This window comes from Macrosteles quadrilineatus, unplaced genomic scaffold (assembly GCF_028750875.1).
Source record: "Macrosteles quadrilineatus isolate MER2022 unplaced genomic scaffold, UCM_ALF_1.0 Scaffold_2__2_contigs__length_208266976, whole genome shotgun sequence".
In the NCBI taxonomy this organism is placed as follows: domain Eukaryota; kingdom Metazoa; phylum Arthropoda; class Insecta; order Hemiptera; family Cicadellidae; genus Macrosteles; species Macrosteles quadrilineatus.
The window spans coordinates 161,164,286-161,182,905 of record NW_026542595.1 but is presented as its reverse complement, the minus strand read 5'-3'; the positions used below and the strand labels follow the sequence as shown (position 1 = coordinate 161,182,905).

General features: G+C 36.2%; 1 protein-coding gene across 2 annotated transcripts in view; it reads left to right on the top strand.

Annotated features, from left to right (window-relative positions):
• Positions 1-18,620, top strand: part of LOC128987885 (fatty acyl-CoA reductase wat-like) — a 60,763-nt gene that overhangs the window by 21,089 nt on the left and 21,054 nt on the right. For both annotated transcript variants that reach the window (XM_054408960.1, XM_054408961.1), the window contains 8 exons: positions 2,625-2,784; positions 3,084-3,174; positions 5,519-5,764; positions 6,403-6,548; positions 8,843-8,952; positions 11,362-11,563; positions 15,238-15,471; positions 16,625-16,756. In XM_054408960.1, the coding sequence (XP_054264935.1) occupies positions 2,633-2,784; positions 3,084-3,174; positions 5,519-5,764; positions 6,403-6,548; positions 8,843-8,952; positions 11,362-11,563; positions 15,238-15,471; positions 16,625-16,756 (1,313 nt within the window). In that variant the 5' untranslated portion in view covers positions 2,625-2,632. The remainder of the gene's footprint in view (positions 1-2,624; positions 2,785-3,083; positions 3,175-5,518; positions 5,765-6,402; positions 6,549-8,842; positions 8,953-11,361; positions 11,564-15,237; positions 15,472-16,624; positions 16,757-18,620) is intronic.

Here is an 18,620-nt window from a genome sequence, read left to right as displayed (position 1 = left end):
TGAATCCAATTTCCAATCATTAAATAAAAAAATAACATTTGAATTACTTAGACAAACATTATACTTTTGACTTTTTGAGATTAATTTTTAAATTTACCCCCATGGACAACTTCTGATCCAACGATTTCTCATCGGCCTTCAATGTCCTCATGTCTTTGACCTCTTCATCTTTCCTCCTTTTCTTTTGGCCTCCAATGGGTTCCCCTTCTATCTGGGTTTCACTTTCATATTTGTCTTGCCATTGCTTTTACTCCCCTCCTTATAACCTTGCGATAATGTCTAGGGACGTAAATTGTTAGGGTGGTTGCCGGTTGGTAGGCCATAGGTAAGTGAGGGACTCAGTAAGTAATGCAACAGACTACAACAAAGTCAGCAATGTCTCAGTTCTGGTCTCGAGACCGCAGCTTGAAATTTATCAGTACAGTTCGATCTTCTCTTCCTATCCTCCTACTCTTCCTTTGAATATTACGTTCAATGCACAAGCTTTAGAGGTTCATGTTGACAGGCAAATCCGAGGTGAAAGAGTCTGCCAACCTTAAAGTAGGGGTGTGCGAATAGTGATTTTTGGGTTCGAATCAAATCAAATCGAATACTTCATAATATTTTTGAATATCAAATATTACCGAGCGAATATTTATGTTATTATTACAGACTACAAAGAGTTTTCCAATCACAGCTTTGGAACTCTACTAAGGTTAATAATTCTGATTTTAACCAATGCAACATTTTAAAATACCGGTAATCAATTTTTGCCCTTACCTATTTTATTTGTTCTTGGTACAAAATGGGTACGGTACAGGGCTTCCAGTATTTGTCTCATTTTATTTAATTGATATTACTATAAAAATGAATAATTTCCTACATTTATGGTTTTCTGACAACAATTACAGTATCACACATTATCAACACCTTTGACTCCTAACATGACTATGTCAAGAAAAAAAACAGTTAAGATAAAGGCTTAACCTATTTTACTACTAAGATAGGTCATAGCCATAATAAAGTAGTTAAAAATAAGGTAAAGATTTTTTTGGAATAAACATGTTTGCAGCAACATTTTGACAAGATAATGTAACACAACTGGTTACTTTTTTCCAACCAACACAATAACGGGTTATTTAACTTAAACTTTTAATTTTTATTAATTACTTTCAGTTCAATGTCGTTGGTTAGGAGTACATAAAAAGGTTTATCAGATGATTGTTTTGATTTTCATAATTTATTACTAGAGTAATGGGGCAGTAAAAAACCATTAGCAGTCCCAAAACCATTAATTTGATGACGACAATAATTGTTGTAGGCAAGTCAAGTACTTCCAAGAACTTGTTGAGTCAGTAGTTTAGCTCTATAAAGTTTTATCTCTTTTATTCCTTTACGACTTCCATGATTTATTTAATTTAATGTTTAAAGAAAAAGTCAGAATAGAAATACTAGAAGGCAAAACAATAGAATAGAATAGAACAAGTGGGATGGGTTGGGCAATGACCTCAAAAGGAGTGGGCCACTGTGAATGGAGATGGCCAGGGGGGAGAGGAGGGTGCAACCTTGAAGCTATATTTAGACTAAAGGGCTGGCTTGTTCCCTTAGCAGGACAATGATACAAAGTTGTATTTTCGGGAATCCTTTGCCCGGTTTGACTTTAGATTCTCTTTTTCTGTGTAGAAACTTTGAATAATCAAAAATATAATTTGAATTAAATACATTCATATTAATGCCATGGTTTGCATTTTTATATCAAAATACAACATTGCACAATCATGATATTTAGGTCATTGGCCTTTATTACGCATCTGGTTGTGTTGTTTCAGAAGAGAAGCAGAGACAAAATTGTGTAACAAAACAAGAAAGTAGAGTTAAAAAAAGATATTTCTCTGTTCAAAAATGGAAAAAATGTTGTTGATTATTTTCATAGAAATCAATCCACTTTAGTTCGTGTTTTGTTAAGGAGTATGTTTAATCTATGCTAAAGACTGTGAAGTGCAGTTCTAACCTCATAGCTTACTAGTCGCTACTCAGACAACACTTTCAGACGACTTATTTCGTCATTCTACTGTACTTTAAGTTCGTTATACAAATAGATATCTGTCTGATAAACTAATACAAACTTAATTGCTGCTAAATATAGGCTATTGTTAATTAATCAAATAAGAATGGTTGACAGTCTTGTGTTTCCATGCCAGTAGGTTGCAGTACGCCTATCGTATTGGAGCATTGTAAGCTAGGCAGCTGAGCGGAGTGATTTGAATAATGACACAACAAAATTATCGTCCTTGAAAATGGTCGTGTATGCTTTAGAGTTGAGGAAGATGTCGTAATATGCTGACGTTGCCGTTGTGGCTTTATAAGACGAAGCATGAAATGTTGGGATGAAATAAAACAACACAATACCATAATTTATTTGGTTGAAATTAGAGAATATTTCTAGGTTTGTTTACTATTCGAATGTTCGAATATCCTCATTATGTTCGAGTCGCGCTCCGTTCAACTATTCGAACTTTTGAATATTCGCACACCCCTGCCTTAAAGGAACAAAGTACCACAACACAAGACAAGTAACTTGTAAATTTTTATCTAAGGTCTCTTTTGTCTAAACTCACAATAAAAAAATAAATATCAAATTTCAGGTTGGATAATGGACTACTACGAAGCTAGGGATGATCTGGACGACCCTCCACTTGAACAGCAGGAAGACAGTCCAATACAGAAACTGTTCAAAGGAGCTCACGTGTTCATAACAGGGGCCTCAGGGTTCATGGGGAGGGTCCTCTTGGAGAAAATACTAAGGTGTGCAAACAAAGAATTGTCAGCCAATTAATCTCAATACATAACAAATAGTTGGTGACTGAATCTTTCACTAATGACATTAAGTAGTGTCTACCTCAACCTAGTGCTTAAATTCTGGTCTTAAGCCATATTTTGATAACGTATGTCACCAAAAGCTATACAACCTTTATTATTTTTATGAAACGTATTTGTTTTATTTTTCTTTGAATTAGTTTTGCAAGTTAAGTGAACCTTTTTTGTTTGGTATATGTCAAATATTATAATGGTGGCTTCTATTATTTTGTAATATTTTGTTGCAGAACATGTGATGTGGCTCAAATATTTATTCTAGTGAGGGACAAAAAAGGAGTAAAATCACAAGAAAGGTTGTCGTCCATATTAGATGATAGGGTGAGTTTTGTAAAAATATTTCTTTAGCTCTCAAATTTAAGCTGAGGTTGGAAAATGGCCTTGGGTCGAAAAGACACTTTTGGCCCATCTGATAAACAGTAAACAGTATTTTTTGTCATAATTTGTCATTATTTAAACTAACTCAGTCTCAAAAAATACATCCGTGTACATTGTTAACCAATAAATTAGCTTCAAAAATTATTTTAGATGTTCGTACCGAATTTCATGAAAATTAGGTAGTTTTCACTTGAGATGTTATTGGACACTTACTACAGAAGTCATTATATTAGCCTACAGACACAAATGCAAATACAAATTTCCAAATAATGATTTTGGCCTCTTGGGACATCAAACTAATACAGGGTGTCTACCAACCGGGAAATCCGGGAAAACCGGGAATTGTACTTAAATTTTTACTGGCCATGAAATGTACGGGAATTGTCCTTAAATGCCAGACAAAGTCCTTAAATTTTTAATGGGCCATAATTTTATTGATCGCTAGTTGGTTAGGAGCACATAAAAGGTTTATCAGATGTTTGTTTACATTTTCATAATTTATTACTAGAGTAATTATGCAATAAAAATCCCATTAACAATCTCAAACCCATTAATATTTTATCACGACAATCAAGTGTCAAGTCAAGTACTTCCAAGAACTGTTGACTCAGCAGCTAGCTCATAAAAGTTATATCACTTTTATTCCTTTACAACTTCTCTTTTTATTACTAGGGTAATTATTATTAGATCCCAAACCTATTTTATCGTGAAAATAATAGCTTTATAATGGCTGTTAAATTTCACTTCTTACTTGTACTTTCGGCTTGAAGTTTCAATTTACCACGGCCAGTGCCTACTGCCATAAAACTGTTTATGGTTTCATATTAAACATGTAAATAATCTACAGTCTCATTTTGTAAGTTAACCCCTTTTTTATGGACATTTTATCTTTCAATTGACAAAACCACAAGCATTGTTGTTTGCATTAATGTTTTATCACTATGTAGGCCTGCTTGGTTTCAAATTATGTCATTGCATTTTCTGTATCTTTGTCTTATATTGTTGGCTATTCAGGTTTCAATGTTTTTTGTTTCCCATATATTTATTTATTGAGTTGTATGCTTTAAGCAATCAAAATCTTATGAACTAGAATGATAGTAACTTTGCTGCTATTATAACCTCATTGTTTGTTACTCAGTTTATATAGGCCCTCCTAAATAATTAGGCTTAGGCCTGGGTATTTTGATTCTTGAAAGAGTTGTAAAATATATTAAGAAAATGTAATTGAGCCTAAGATAAACAACTAATGATTGCTATGTGTCGATATTAACTTTACAAATGAAAATACAATAATCTTACTCTGTGCTTATCTATCTATATATTAATAGGCAAGCATGTTTCTTTAAAACCTTTTTTCTCAGCTCGTGTGCATCGTAGGGAAAATCTACGCATACCGTTAGAAAGCTGTTTTCCTGTAGGTGTGCAGAATCCCTTTATAAATTTAAATAGGCTCAAAGAAAAGCGCAAAAAATGAGTTTAAAAATTTGAAAAAATTTACATGGATCTTATGCATTGCCATGCTGGTGACGAAATAACAACGAAATATAAACAGAAAATCAAAACAAATGGAAGAAACTCTAATCACATGTTTTATTTACAGTGTGGGGTGAAACATTAACATAAGTGAGTACATTACATATTTTTGGTCGAGTTTCGACCACTGGACATTACTCGTTGCTTATTAATAGCCGCTTACCATACCTTGATTTTGTACTAAGAATTGAGTAACAATATGCATTCAAGATTTTTTTTTCAAAAGTAGTCGAGAAACTAACGTTGTGCCAGGGCGAATCATGCCAAATTAACCCGCCTGGATCGGATAAGCTATGTTATGAAGTTTACGTGACGGATGGAGATATTTGTCGCTATCGCAGGAGACAATGATTGCGTTTCTCTGTTACACTATAAAAGCTTTAGGCCTACCCAAAGTATAGGTAGGCCTATGTTTGTTTACTTTCAATAAATTTCTATTTTGTAATTTTTAACTCTTATCTATTATTATTTACTTTTCTCTCTGGTACAACTACAGTGAATAACAAGATTAATACAGTTTGACAAATCAGGAAAATTATTCGGTAGGCCTAATGACACCGACAAAGGTTACGGCAAAGTGTCCTTAAATGTACGGGAATTGTCCATGAATTTTTTATCCAGAATGTAGTAGACACCCTGTAATAGTAATTTGGTCCCAAGGTCTTACCATGAGACTCATGGTTTATTTCCTAGGAAAATTCACAATAAAGTGTTTAATTTTAACTGAAAATTCTCTCTCTCTCTCTCTCTGCAGTTGTTTGAGTCACTGAAGCTACAGAAGCCTGGAGAGGTGAGGAAGGTAAGGGTGGTGACAGGAGACTGCAGTGAGCCTGGCCTGGGACTGGGACAGGAGGACTTGCGACAGATGTCCTCAGTCAACCTCATCTACCACGTGGCTGCCAACCTGCAGATGGACCAACACCTCAAGATAGCTTACACCACTAACGTACTGGCCACCAAGTGTCTGCTGGAGTTTGCTAGGACTCTGCCTCAACTCAAGGTAAATGGCAAACACAGTAGTAAGTAAAGTGACCAGGTTAGCAGATGGTTCGGGATTAAGGCTGATGACTGCCACAAAATGCAAACTACAAACGAATTACCCAATTACCCCCGCCAACTACACTGTGATTTACAACATCTAACTGCTGGACGTAACACCAGCAATTCAAAACATCTTCATGCATACTGTCTATTTACTTCTATCTATTTATACCTATCTATTTATATCTATTTATGGGATGATCATTTAATCTAATTACCAAAAGCACAGCCTCATGCATGACGCAAACAGAACCTTAACAATAAAATTGTATAAATGAAATCATGAAAATTAAATAAAAAGGTCTAATTGTTAAAAGTAGCGGAAAGCTTTTTTTTCATTGAATGCAATACATGTTTGGTTAAATAGGCTAATCTTTTAAAATGATTGTGTTTATCAGATGTATTTAAGTATTTTTTTTTTTTTTTTTTTTTTTTTTTTTAGTTTAAACACTACTTATTTTATTTCCAAATCAAGCTTGGACAATGGTGAAGTTTCTGGAGTGAATAGTTTTGGAAGTTTTAGGTTCTAAGCGAATGTTGAAATTATAACTTAACAATTTATATTACATATTTTGTTAACGATCATTTATTTTTTAGGCTTTCATGTATGTTTCCACTGCTTATACACATGCCTACAGAGACCTGGTGGAGGAGACATTCTACAGTGTTATATATGACGAGGAAGAAATTGGTCAGATATGTCGAGACATGGATGACCATCAAATAGGTGCCTTGACGCCCAAGTAAGGATTTGACATTTGTTAATGTTAGGGGTGTGCGAAGCAGCAAAAAAATTTCGATTCGATTCAAAAGATTTTCGATTTGAATCGATGCAACTCGATTTGAAGCAATACGGCATTTTTATTTTCATACTTGTCAATTGAATGAAATAACAATAGGCTAATGAAAATTTACCACAATTGTGTAATGCAAATTTTTGTTGATGTGGTTATAGGCCGATTCATACATATGACACATATGAATTTTAGGTAGACATTTATTTTAAATCATATTAGAATAACCTGTATTGCTGGATATTTCAGTGAGCTGCTTTATTTGCCTATTTCATAATTTTTACTTGCAGAATAATATTGTTAAGCATTTGACCTATTTTGTAATATTGATTTTACAAATAAAGATATGTTTTGGTGTAAACAAATAAAAACATTTACAAGATTTATACTGAAACTTTCAATTGGTTTACATTGATAAAATTGGAGGATAGAATCAGACCTACAAGGTATACATATCTTCAGACCTACTAAAATACCAAATTTATCAGTCTAAAACATCAATCTTACTAGTTAAATGTGCGGTGTAATTATACTAGAGAGGAAAAAGTCGAGGGTTTTGGTATAAAGAGGTTGATTTATTAAAAGAAAAAATGAGTACGTGTTGTTATGAGAGGTGATTTGAGGCGAATGAATGCAACAATGGATATGGTCATGTGATTAAATTACATGGACTGTTAAAAACGAAGACATTTAAAAAATAATACATAAAACAAAGACACTTGACGGAACATAAGTATTAAGTGACAATTTTTAAGACTTGTGTTATTTTTAGAATGATTTTGGAGTGACTTGTTTTGGCTATGTTTACAGTAGTAAAACATGTCTCACACTGCTTACACTTAACAAAACAAAACTTCTTATCATTTGCAATGTCAAAACAAAAAACTATAAAACAATTAAAGCAATATTTACAAGCAACGAAGTAGTTTAAAAAGAACGCCTTTGCAAAGGAAACGCAACAACAACACGCTCCTGTTTTGTGGGTATTGCATTGACTTTCTGCAGGCGTTTTTCGTATGTGGATACTGACTCCCTCATGAATCGAATAGTTTTTTAATCACCAATGAATCGAATCGAATTGTATTTTCGATGCATCGCACACCCCTAGTTAATGTGAACTATAAGTATAAGTAAAAGTAGTTTTTTATCATTCTTACCTGATTGTTATTCTTTACATTGGTGCTACAGTAGACTCCCTTTAGTTCGGACGCCCCAGGACCGGTTTTTTGAGCTAAAATATGTCTGTATAGCTAAAGGTTAACACAAAACTTAAGTACTAAATGGAAAACAAAGGATTACAGCAAGTTCATTTTCTATTGCCAATTTTTTAACCACACTACGTTTTGAGCTATCCAAATTTTGTACTGTGCCGTATATTGTTTTGTATTGTGTAATTAATGTTGTTAACATAAGTGTTTTGATTAAAAGGGTAACGTGCACCATTTTGGTTAGGTTGGATGAGCTAGTCAAAAACAGAGAAATTTTATTACCTCCAGAATTTTCATAATTTTGCCACGATCGCACGATACGACGATCGTGTTTCCGTGACCACAGGTGACGATGATGGTGTCTACATGGCCGTGGGAGATGTTTATGATAAGCCGCGATCGCGCTAGACGTCGATGACGTTTGGAACCGTGACCGTGGCAATTGATGATATATACATGGCCGTGGAAGATTTTCATGATTTTGCCTCGATCGCGGAAGACGACAATCACGTTTCTGTGACCGCGGCAGTCAATGATGATGTCCACATGGCAGTGGAAGATTTTCATGATCCAAAAAAACCCAAATTAGCTAGTTCAAATTTTTCATTGCTGCATCTTTTTTTCTTTACTTGAAAAATACCTCATTATCAAAATAATAGTTTATGGCATAAAGACATGATGTTAAATGTCAAAAGCAAATTAATCATCACATTAACATCCATTTATATAGGCGTTCTTATCGGTTTGTAATACATACCTTCATCAAGTGTTGGATTAACCCCTGGTTTTCAGTTATCCGTGGTCTCCCTCCTCCCCCCCCCCCCCATTACCCCGGATAACCGAGGTTCTACTGTAATAACAATGGTATACAAACAAGCTGTACTTGTATTCACTCAAGATCAGAATTTGTTTGTTATTTCATTTAAAAAGTTGCAATTTGTGTAAATCGTAACGCAACAAAAATTCCAATGATTTATGTCGATGAAGCCATTAAGATAAATAGATTTTACAAGCTACCTTTTTCTTGTCTCCAAGGTTGATCGGGAGGTGGACAAATACATACGCCCTCACCAAGGCATGTGCGGAAAACCTTGTGTCAAAATATGACGGTGTTCTGCCCATCGGTGTCGTTCGCCCATCAATAGGTGAGATTTAATCATTTGTTTTTTAAAAGTAACAGACCTTTTTTTCAGCAATTATATTAATAAATAGCTTCTGTGTTGGCATTATTGGAATGCCAATTTTATGCCATTAGTATTTAGAAATAGTTTTGGGCAATGGGACAGGGGTTTGGTTTAAATTATGTATTTATTACACTTGGCCTACTTAATTTAAATGTATTTAATTTTCAAGCAGCTAAAGCCCATACAGATACTTAAACAGTGTGTCCAGCCGACCTGGAACCCGGGAGTTGTACGTGAATTTTGTAAAGAACCGGAAAATTTAAATGTTTAAATAACATCTGAAAAATCTGCTCAAAACCACAAATTTTTGTCGTTTTGGGAAGTTGAAAACCGCGATCGGCACTAGCTAGCTATCACGAATAACAGATGTTGCCATGATCACGGAAGACCATAAAGAATTTCACCCTGATTGCAGGAAATCATAACGTTTGTTGCCGTGATTGCAAAATAATCTCAGATGGCCGGGATCTCAAAAAATATTTGCAGGAGTTGAAATTATTGTTGGAGACGATCGCGTAAGTTGCTGCGATTGCGTGAAGTGTTGTCACCATTGCGGTATATAATCACAGTTGTTACTGCGATCAGTGAGAAATGATCAAAGTTTTTGACATGATAGCCAGGAAGATAAAGGGATGTTGTCGCTATCGAAAGACGTTATCACGTATGTTGCTGTGACCACAAGAAATTATGACAAATTTTGCGGCGATTTCAAAATATGTTCACGGATATCCGACATCGCGGTAAATTTTCACTAATGTTGCTGCGATCAAAAGATATGATCACCGATGTGGCCGCAATCTCAAAAAATTATCACGTAATTCACAGAAAGGATATTAATATGTATGTACTAGCAGGAGGTATAAAGCAGTGACTAGATTTGACCTTAAATTTTAAGTTTTGAGGGTGGGAAACCTGGATTGTCTTTCCAACTTCTAAGTCATCCCAATATCTGTTGTTATATAGGCCTAGGTTTTTAAGGCCTGAATCAAATAAAATCAAAACTTCTTTTTCTTCAATGTACAGTCATTACATTAAATAGCTTCAAATAATGCTTAAGTCTACTTACAAATAATAATACACAATATTAGAGATTACACAAAATAAAATTAATAATTACCGGTATGAAAGCAGTTCTAAATTTAGTAATGTTTACAGGGTGTATACCAACTGGGAAAACCGGCAGAACTGGGAAAAAACTGGGCTTTTCGGAGCGATTCTAGGATTTTTGTTTTAGCCCCAGTACTAATCGCAATAATTGTAAAACGCGTCTGCCAAGTTCGTGCGATAAAAAAATTCACGCATTTGCCCCAAATGAGGAAGACTGATGACGTTTCCCAGACCGCGGGAGAAAACAGTGACGTCTACACGGTCGGGGGAAACCTTCATGATTTTGCCGCGATTGCGGATGTCTACTATGACGTTGCCGTGACTGCGGGAGTCAATGATGATGTCTACACGGCCTCAGAAGATTTTTGTGATTTTGCTGCAACAGGGGAAGACGAGGATCACGTTTCACTGACCACGAAAGACGATGATGACGTCTACACAGCAACGGAAAATGTCAATGATTTTGCCGCCATTGTGGAAGACGATGATGACGTTTCCGTGACCACTAAAGACGACGATAATGATGTGTTCACGGCTGCGTAAGATTTTCGTGATTTTGCCGCCATTGCGGACGACGATGAAGTTTCCATGACTGCAGGAGTCAATGATGTTGTCTACATACCGCAGGAGATGTCTATGATTTTGCCATGATCATGGATGATGATGATGATCTTACTGTGACCGCGAGAGATGATGTTATGTCTGCAAACCGGGTGAGACGTTCAGGAATTTCCTGCGATCGAGGAAGACTGTGATGATATTTGCGTCACCGTTGGAGATATTCAGGATATTGCCGCTGATGGTAATGTTTTCATGAGAAATGGAGATAATATTTAGGATTTTGCTGCTATCGAGAGAGACAATGTTTTTGTGGCCTTAAGTATTGATGATAATTAAAATGATTACTATAATAAGGATCATTATTTTTTTAACACTTGCTCACTGAACTTTAGAACAATTAGAAATATACAAATGTGATGTATATTGATGTATACTCAAGCGGCAAGTCTTAAATTGGTTATAGTTTAAGTTGAACTAAACATTTACGCGGGAATTATTATAATGCTCATGCGGGAACTTGAAAAAACTTGGAAAACCTAGGAAAAAGCCTGGAATTTCACTTAAAAAAAATAGTATACACCCAGTGTGTACCTATCATAAATTCATCAAGACTGTAATCTAATCTGTGTTCGTTAACATGGTGATTGATGGTGCTGTGTTCGCTGGACATGTTCTTGAAACTGTGTTGTGTTTGGTTGGCAGTGGTGTCGACGTGGAGGGAGCCGCTGGTAGGGTGGATCAACAATGTTTACGGTGCCGTGGGAGTGGTGACAGGGACAGCGCTTGGTCTCATGCGACTGTGGTGTGCTGACCCTGATATGGTGGGAGACATGATCCCTGTAGACACAGCCATCAACATGACTCTGGCAGCCACGTGGGAAGTGGCCGTCTCCAACACACAGCTGTATGTAGTTTAAAAAGAATTTGTAAACAAAATTCTAATACATATAATTTTACTAACGAGTTATATATTCATTATTCAAGAATACTAAAGTCTTTGGGACATATTTACAATATATTGTATTAATAATACATAATAATTTGACCATAAATCAAGATTTTAAAATACATTATCTTTATTGTAGCTAAACTTATATTTTTTTTTTATTTGACAAATATATATTTTTTCTTTCAGTCACCCGACAAAGTTGGCTTCCTTGCACTGATTACAGTACAGAAAGCTGCTAATTGCTGCATTACTTTGTCGTACTGTTTATACTTTGTTGCTTGGCGCACACCACTTTGGCGCTTGGTTCACTTTGGCGCACACCAGTATTCAAACCAAACAACACAAAACAGGATGGTTTTATTATGCACGTAATCCGTGTACGCTTGGAAGTAGGTTGGCAACACTTAAAGATACTATTATTATTAGGGATGGACGAGATTGGATTTTTAGTTCGAGACGAGACGAGACGAGATTTTTTATTTCTCATAAAATTTCGAGACGAGATCGAGACGGGATTTCCCTTCTCATACACAACGGGAAATGCACGTTCAAAATTTTTACCTGATTTTGTAACATTGTTAGATGACTGTTTAAATACAAAAATAATGATAATAGGCAAGAATATTTACAATCTTTTATTAAAAAACATCAGCATAACATTTTTTTATTAATCACGCCTAACTTATTAAAAATGCCTACAATTAGGAAACATAGTGATATCATTTAGGATAGAGTTCAACTTATCCTAAAATAAAATAAATCATAAAATAAAAGCAATATCAATTTTTATAAAATAGTTAGGTACTTGTTTTGACTTTTTATAGTAATAAAACATTCCTCACACTGCTTACACTTAACAAAACTTCTCAAATGTTTTTAAAGTAATATTATTAAAATAATTAAAGTAATATTTACATTTAAAGAATTAATTAATAAGAACGCCTTCGCAAAGGAAACGCAACTACAACACGCTCCTGTATTGCGGGTATTGCATTGACTTTCTGCAGGCGTTTTTAATTTTTTTTTTTTTTTTTTTTATTCTCGTCTCGATAAAAATCTCGGCCATAAAGAAATCTCGTCTTGTGTAACGAGATTTAAAATTTCCCGAAATTTCGAGACTTGACCATCCCTAATTATTATTATTATTTATTTGTCATGAGAGCCGAAGCCCCCTGACTGCATACCCGGTACCTATCCTTTAGGACATACCCGGGCCCCATGATGTAGGCCGAAGCTTAAGCATCAACCTTTAGCACATCATGGGCGGATGACTTAAGGTCATCAGGCTCGCCGGCTGCCGAAGCAGACCCTTCGGAAGGAGGGTTGCCCCTCAATCCTAACCAGGGATTCCGGCTGCTTGTTTAAGCGTCACTCCACCTGGGTTCCACTAGGTCAGGACCTAGAGGTCCATGGTGGAGCGCCCCGACGCATTTAGTGCAAGCAACACTCGGGACCTATCTAATCCCTGACAGGCAGAACCCGCCATCAATAGCCAGGAGGAAGGGGACCGTCAGCACGCTGACGGGGGGAACCCCAACCTCCCATTTACACCACTACCCGATCGAGGCCTTACCCATTGCTGGGAAACCAGAGATAACCAGAGCGATAGATCCCCAGATACCCCTGGCGGGCTCGGACCCAGCACCCGATCTACTTCGTTTGCCCGTCAGACCCAACATCACTGCCAGGCCATCAGGGTTTCCCAAAAGGAGGCAGGTATAGAAGTGGGACCCACCCGGATGAACCTATCCACCAGAGGTGGCGACACCCTTGACTCAATTGAGGTTCCGGGAAGAACCCCCCACACTCAAGATAACCATACCGTCCGTGCTCAGAGACAGGGATTGGTTTGCATAAGTGCCTACAAACCGTTGCCCTCACACTGCGGAAAGTTACGTTGCCCTTGAGTGTCCCCGTGAGCTACGGGTACTTGCCCGTTTTCACCTCCAGGAAAGGTTACTTCCAAAGTCGAGGATTTGCCCACTGAATGCTGGTCGCACACAACAAGCAGGCCGAAGCCCAAAGAACCACAGACACAGGTAGGTTAGAGATTATGATGCACTTCCATCTCTCCTAGAGCTAAACACCCCTCCATCCTGGATAAAGGAATGTCACTGGGACCCAATGCCCAGTCGTCCATGTCTGTGGCCTACTTGAAAATGCCGATACCAACACGGAGCATTTACCTCCCCTCTGGGGGCTAGGTATTTCACCTCCCAGGACGAGGCTACTTCCAAAGTCGAGGATATGCCTCACAAAATGTCAGTCGTACACAACAGGTAGGACACAGTCACAACCACAAGCTACAGGCAGGTGAAAGATCTATGAACTTAATCAACACTAGCAGAGCTGAACACCCCACCACCCTGAATGGAGGGAATGTCACTGGGTACTCTCACTTTGGGTAAACCCAAAGAGGCTGGCTTGTCCAGTCGTCCATAGCTTGTGGTCTACCTGAAGTGCCGGTTCCAACACCGGGCAATTACCTCCCCTCTGGGAGAGCTAGGGTCCGCGTGGTCGCCCAGGCCACGAACCCACGCAAGCGTGGGCCCCCTGCGGTTACTTAAAGATACTACTATTATGATCAGCTGATAGACTATTGATACTACGAATTAACCTGTCATTTTGTGTTTATTTTATACTAGCTGTAACCCACGGGCTTCACCCCGTTTGACTTCATAAGTATTAATAAAACGATTGATTGGTTAAGTTAAGCTGAAATAAACAAATAAGTACAGCTGAGGTATTTTTAACATTAGGTACATGGAAAGTTCCCTTTAGAAAGGAATTACGACCTTAAGGGGTCATTAATTTATGAAATAATGGATAGTTTTGCGCAAGGTTTCTCGTCATTACGAATATTTTAAGTATATGGTTTATGGGGGTGTGACTTGTAGTTTTCTCAAAAGTTCATGGGTACTTTGGGCTTTATATATGGATTTTAGTTCAACGCTTGGATTAAACATAACCTAAAGTGTAGTATTTGAAAGAATAATTATAAGTGGGTCTAACATGTTAGAGAATAATGAACTCAGTGATTGTGAATATATGTGTACACCAGAAGAAATATGTAGCAGAAACTGCAAAACATGTTTCATTAAACCTGTTTCCTGAAAAATCTAGGAAGAAGTATGAACGAGCATACAAATTGTTTTCTTCTTGGTGCGTAAGTAAGAAAGTTAGTAAATTACTTGTTTATTCTCAGCTGGTACAGTGTTTCCCATTCCGTTCAACACTTGGGTTTAACCTAACCTAAAAACGTGTTTTATAATGTTTGAAAGACTAATTATTTATATGCTTATAGTGACTGTAGGAATGCTTATAGGTCACGGGAATGTCATCGCCGTCATCCGCGATCTCCGCGTTACACAAATAACTATTATTTCTTGAATGAAAGATTAGATTACTTAGATCTACCCAATCAGATTTAAAATTCAGGGTAGATAAACTTGCCTCAATTTTTGCCCAGGCACAGGCGGTTAATCAGAATCAGAGCAACAATTAATTGATCCTGGAACAGTTTAAAAATTGTCTACTGTACCTGTCTGCTGTCGTTGGTAAAAAAATACTAATTGTTCTATATTTTATGCAAACTTAACTTATGTAACAGTGTTTAATGTTTGAACCAGGAAAATCTACAACCTTGTCTCATCGCCCAAGAACCCGATAACGTACGATATCCTGCGCACTGCCAACTTTGGTCATGGGGCCAACGAACGGATGGAGTCTATAAATAGCATTGCTGTTCCTAGCTTCATGCTTGTCAAGAACAAAACAGCCTTCACTCTACTGTCCATCTGGTACCATGTTATTCCAGGGATATTGATGGACATGTATCTCCAGTTTATTGGGAAAACTCCAAAGTGAGTTGAAACTGTTGTTAACTTTTATTACCGTAGCCGTACTCATGGTAAGACCTGGATCCGGGACCGATTTACTTTATCATTTTGAGGTACCTTGAGGCCAAAAACACCATTCGTTCAAATTCTTATATCATACTATTATAAATGTGAAAATTAAATTTAAAAGTCCCATGTTATTCATATGGAGAATAAGTAAACTGTTGTAATTTGCTTGTTTATGTACATATTTTGATCAATTGTGGAAAATGTATTTATTTCATCCCAAACTCAACATTTCACACAAAATAAACACTTTTTTACCCTCCCTGTTGCAGCAAACCTAAGTACTCTAAACGAATGCTATTTGAATAGGGAATGGATGTGCTATTTTTTTAGGAGATATTTTAGAGTTAATGCAATCAGGCAAATGGAGATGCGCTTAGTTTGCAGGTTTGCTGCGGCAGGGGTATTTTATAGTTTCATCAATTTTTGGTGATGCCAAGAATATGATAGTTTCAATGATTTTGTGTGAGGATAGTAGACTTTTCTGAATGCGAAAGAGTCCACTCCGGCACAAGATACCCAATCGTTTTCATTATACATTAAAACTAGAATATTCAACTACCAGAAACACCAGAACACACCAGAAATCGGGGCTGTATCGCAATGAGCTCTCACGCTCTCGAAACTTTTCAAAAAGAAACCTAAATATATGCTGGTTCAAAATTTTATAACAAAATTCCAAAAAGCATAACAGATGAGGTATCAACAAAAAAATTCAAAATTAAATTGAAGCAGTACCTCATCAACAAAGCTATTTATTCTTTCGATGAGTTGTAGGAAGTAATGTCAATTTTTACATTGTTAACTCTAAGAAACCTTATTGTTTTTCATTTTTCAATACCTGTACTTGACACTATTTATGTATGTATTGTATAAGCCTACTACTAACAAATAATGATTATTTGAATTTAATTTTGAATTTCACTGTCACTGACTGCATTTTTAACTAAGTAAGGTTAGAATTAGAGAGTTTTTGGCAAGGAATCTATATGACAGTTTTAGTCTACTGAAACTATATTGTGTAGTCAATAAATTAGATGTTTATGTAGTAAGTTCCCTTTGTTGAAGAGTAGGTATTTTGTTAAGTTTTACCTGTAATGACTTGTTTCAGGCTCAAGAAAGTGTACACCAAAATATACAACGTCAACAAAAATCTGATGCCGTACTGTGTGGACCATGACATCGTGTTTACTGCAAACAACGTCGACCGGCTATGGGAAACGTTAGACCCCTTGGACAAAAAGTAAGTATTAGTGTTACCAAGAGTAAAAATTAGATCATAGTGTAGACCCAAAAATATAATTATAATTTAGATTTAGGGGCAATGTATTTGATAGAGGTATACAAGCAGCTCAATATTCGAGCCGAACCAAGACCAGCCTAAAAGGAAAGCTCAAACAATGGAGCCGAAAATCCGAGCTTTCATTTTCACAAAACTAGTGATGGGTTGGTACCTCATTTTAAATTAGGCTACTTAATTGTTTTATCTTAAAAACAAAATATCCCTATTTAAATTTTTTAAATAGGGGTCTGAAAGATGATTAAAGCTAAAAACTTGGCGTTGGCTTTATCGAAAATCTCAGGTTTACACAACTCTAGTATTTGATTGAAAACTGTTTCATTCATACCAAAAAATAAACATCTAGCCTTAATATCCAGTAATTTTTAGCGAATTTCCCATATAGGGAATAAGCTATTACCGTAGGTCTCATGGTAAGACCTGGACCCGAGACCGATTTAGTTTTTCGTTTTGAGGTCCCCAGAGGCCAAAAACACCATCCGTTCAAATTAATATATATATATATATTTATATATATATATATATATTTATATATATATATATATATTTATATATATATATATTTATTTATATATGTGTCCGTTAGCGCGATAACTCGAGCAAAAATTATCCGATTTTGATGAAATTTGGTATAAACGTGTAAACCTACATTTATTCGAACGAGTTCGTGAACCAGCATGATCGGACTATGGGAACAGGGGTTTATGGGGGTATTTATGGGGTAAAAATGGGTTTTTCTAATTTTTCACCCTGAAAACATAAAATTTTGCAATTTCTTTTTAAACCATTTTGTAGAGCTCAAAAAAACAAATAATTTAGTATATTGAAGCATTGTTGCATGCCTAACGGTTACGGAAAAATCGCAAAATAGTGTAAATTTAAAATTACCATGTTATTCTTATGGAGAATAAATACAGTGTTGTAGCTTGCTTGTCTATGGACATATTTTAATGAAATTTTGAAATTTTGTTTACTTCATACTAAGCTATTAAAATTTCAATAAAAACCCCCTATTTTCTTCCCTGTAGCAGCAAACCTAAGTACTCATTAATATTAATGATATTTAAATAGGAAATAAATCTGACAATTTTAAGGGAATAATTTAGTGGAATTCCAGATGTGTAGATGGAAATTTGCTTAGTCTGAAGGTTTGCTGCGGCGGGGGTATTATGAATCCATATTTACTTTTGTATTTGGCTATTTTGAAGCCACATGAACTACTTTTTTTCTGTAAAAAAAAGTAAGTAAAATGAAATAAATCAATTTCTGTAACACTTTTACTACCGGCATGTTAAAAAAAATTCCTTCACCTCGGACCAGCGTCAACTATGGTTGACGGATGGATTTTCGCCACAGACAGGCATTAATAATAGTTGACGTGTGGTCTGAACTCACTGGACCGACGTCAACTATTGTTGAGGCCAACATCCATATACTTAAATGGCTTGTTACAAATGTACAACTTATTTTATTGACTTGGTTGTTAGTTGTAGCTCCAATGGGATAGCCCCTAAATATGCTTTTGCTGTAGTTTCCATGTGGGTGATTTTTTCCCGTATAACTTACCGGCTGCATTTTTGTAGACATAAATTTCTACCGGTCTCAATGTGTTAGAACCCAGTCCTTTTCAAGTGAGTTGGTGGGTGTTTATAAAAAATGTTTTAAGTGTGTTATATCATGGAAAAAGATCGACATACTACCATAGATGAAGTAATATAATGAGATAGGCAGCCGCGTGTATAAAACCGTGGGAGTTTTTAGTTGGGCCTGCACGATGTATTGCGCGGGCCGTCCGCGGCTCGCAGCA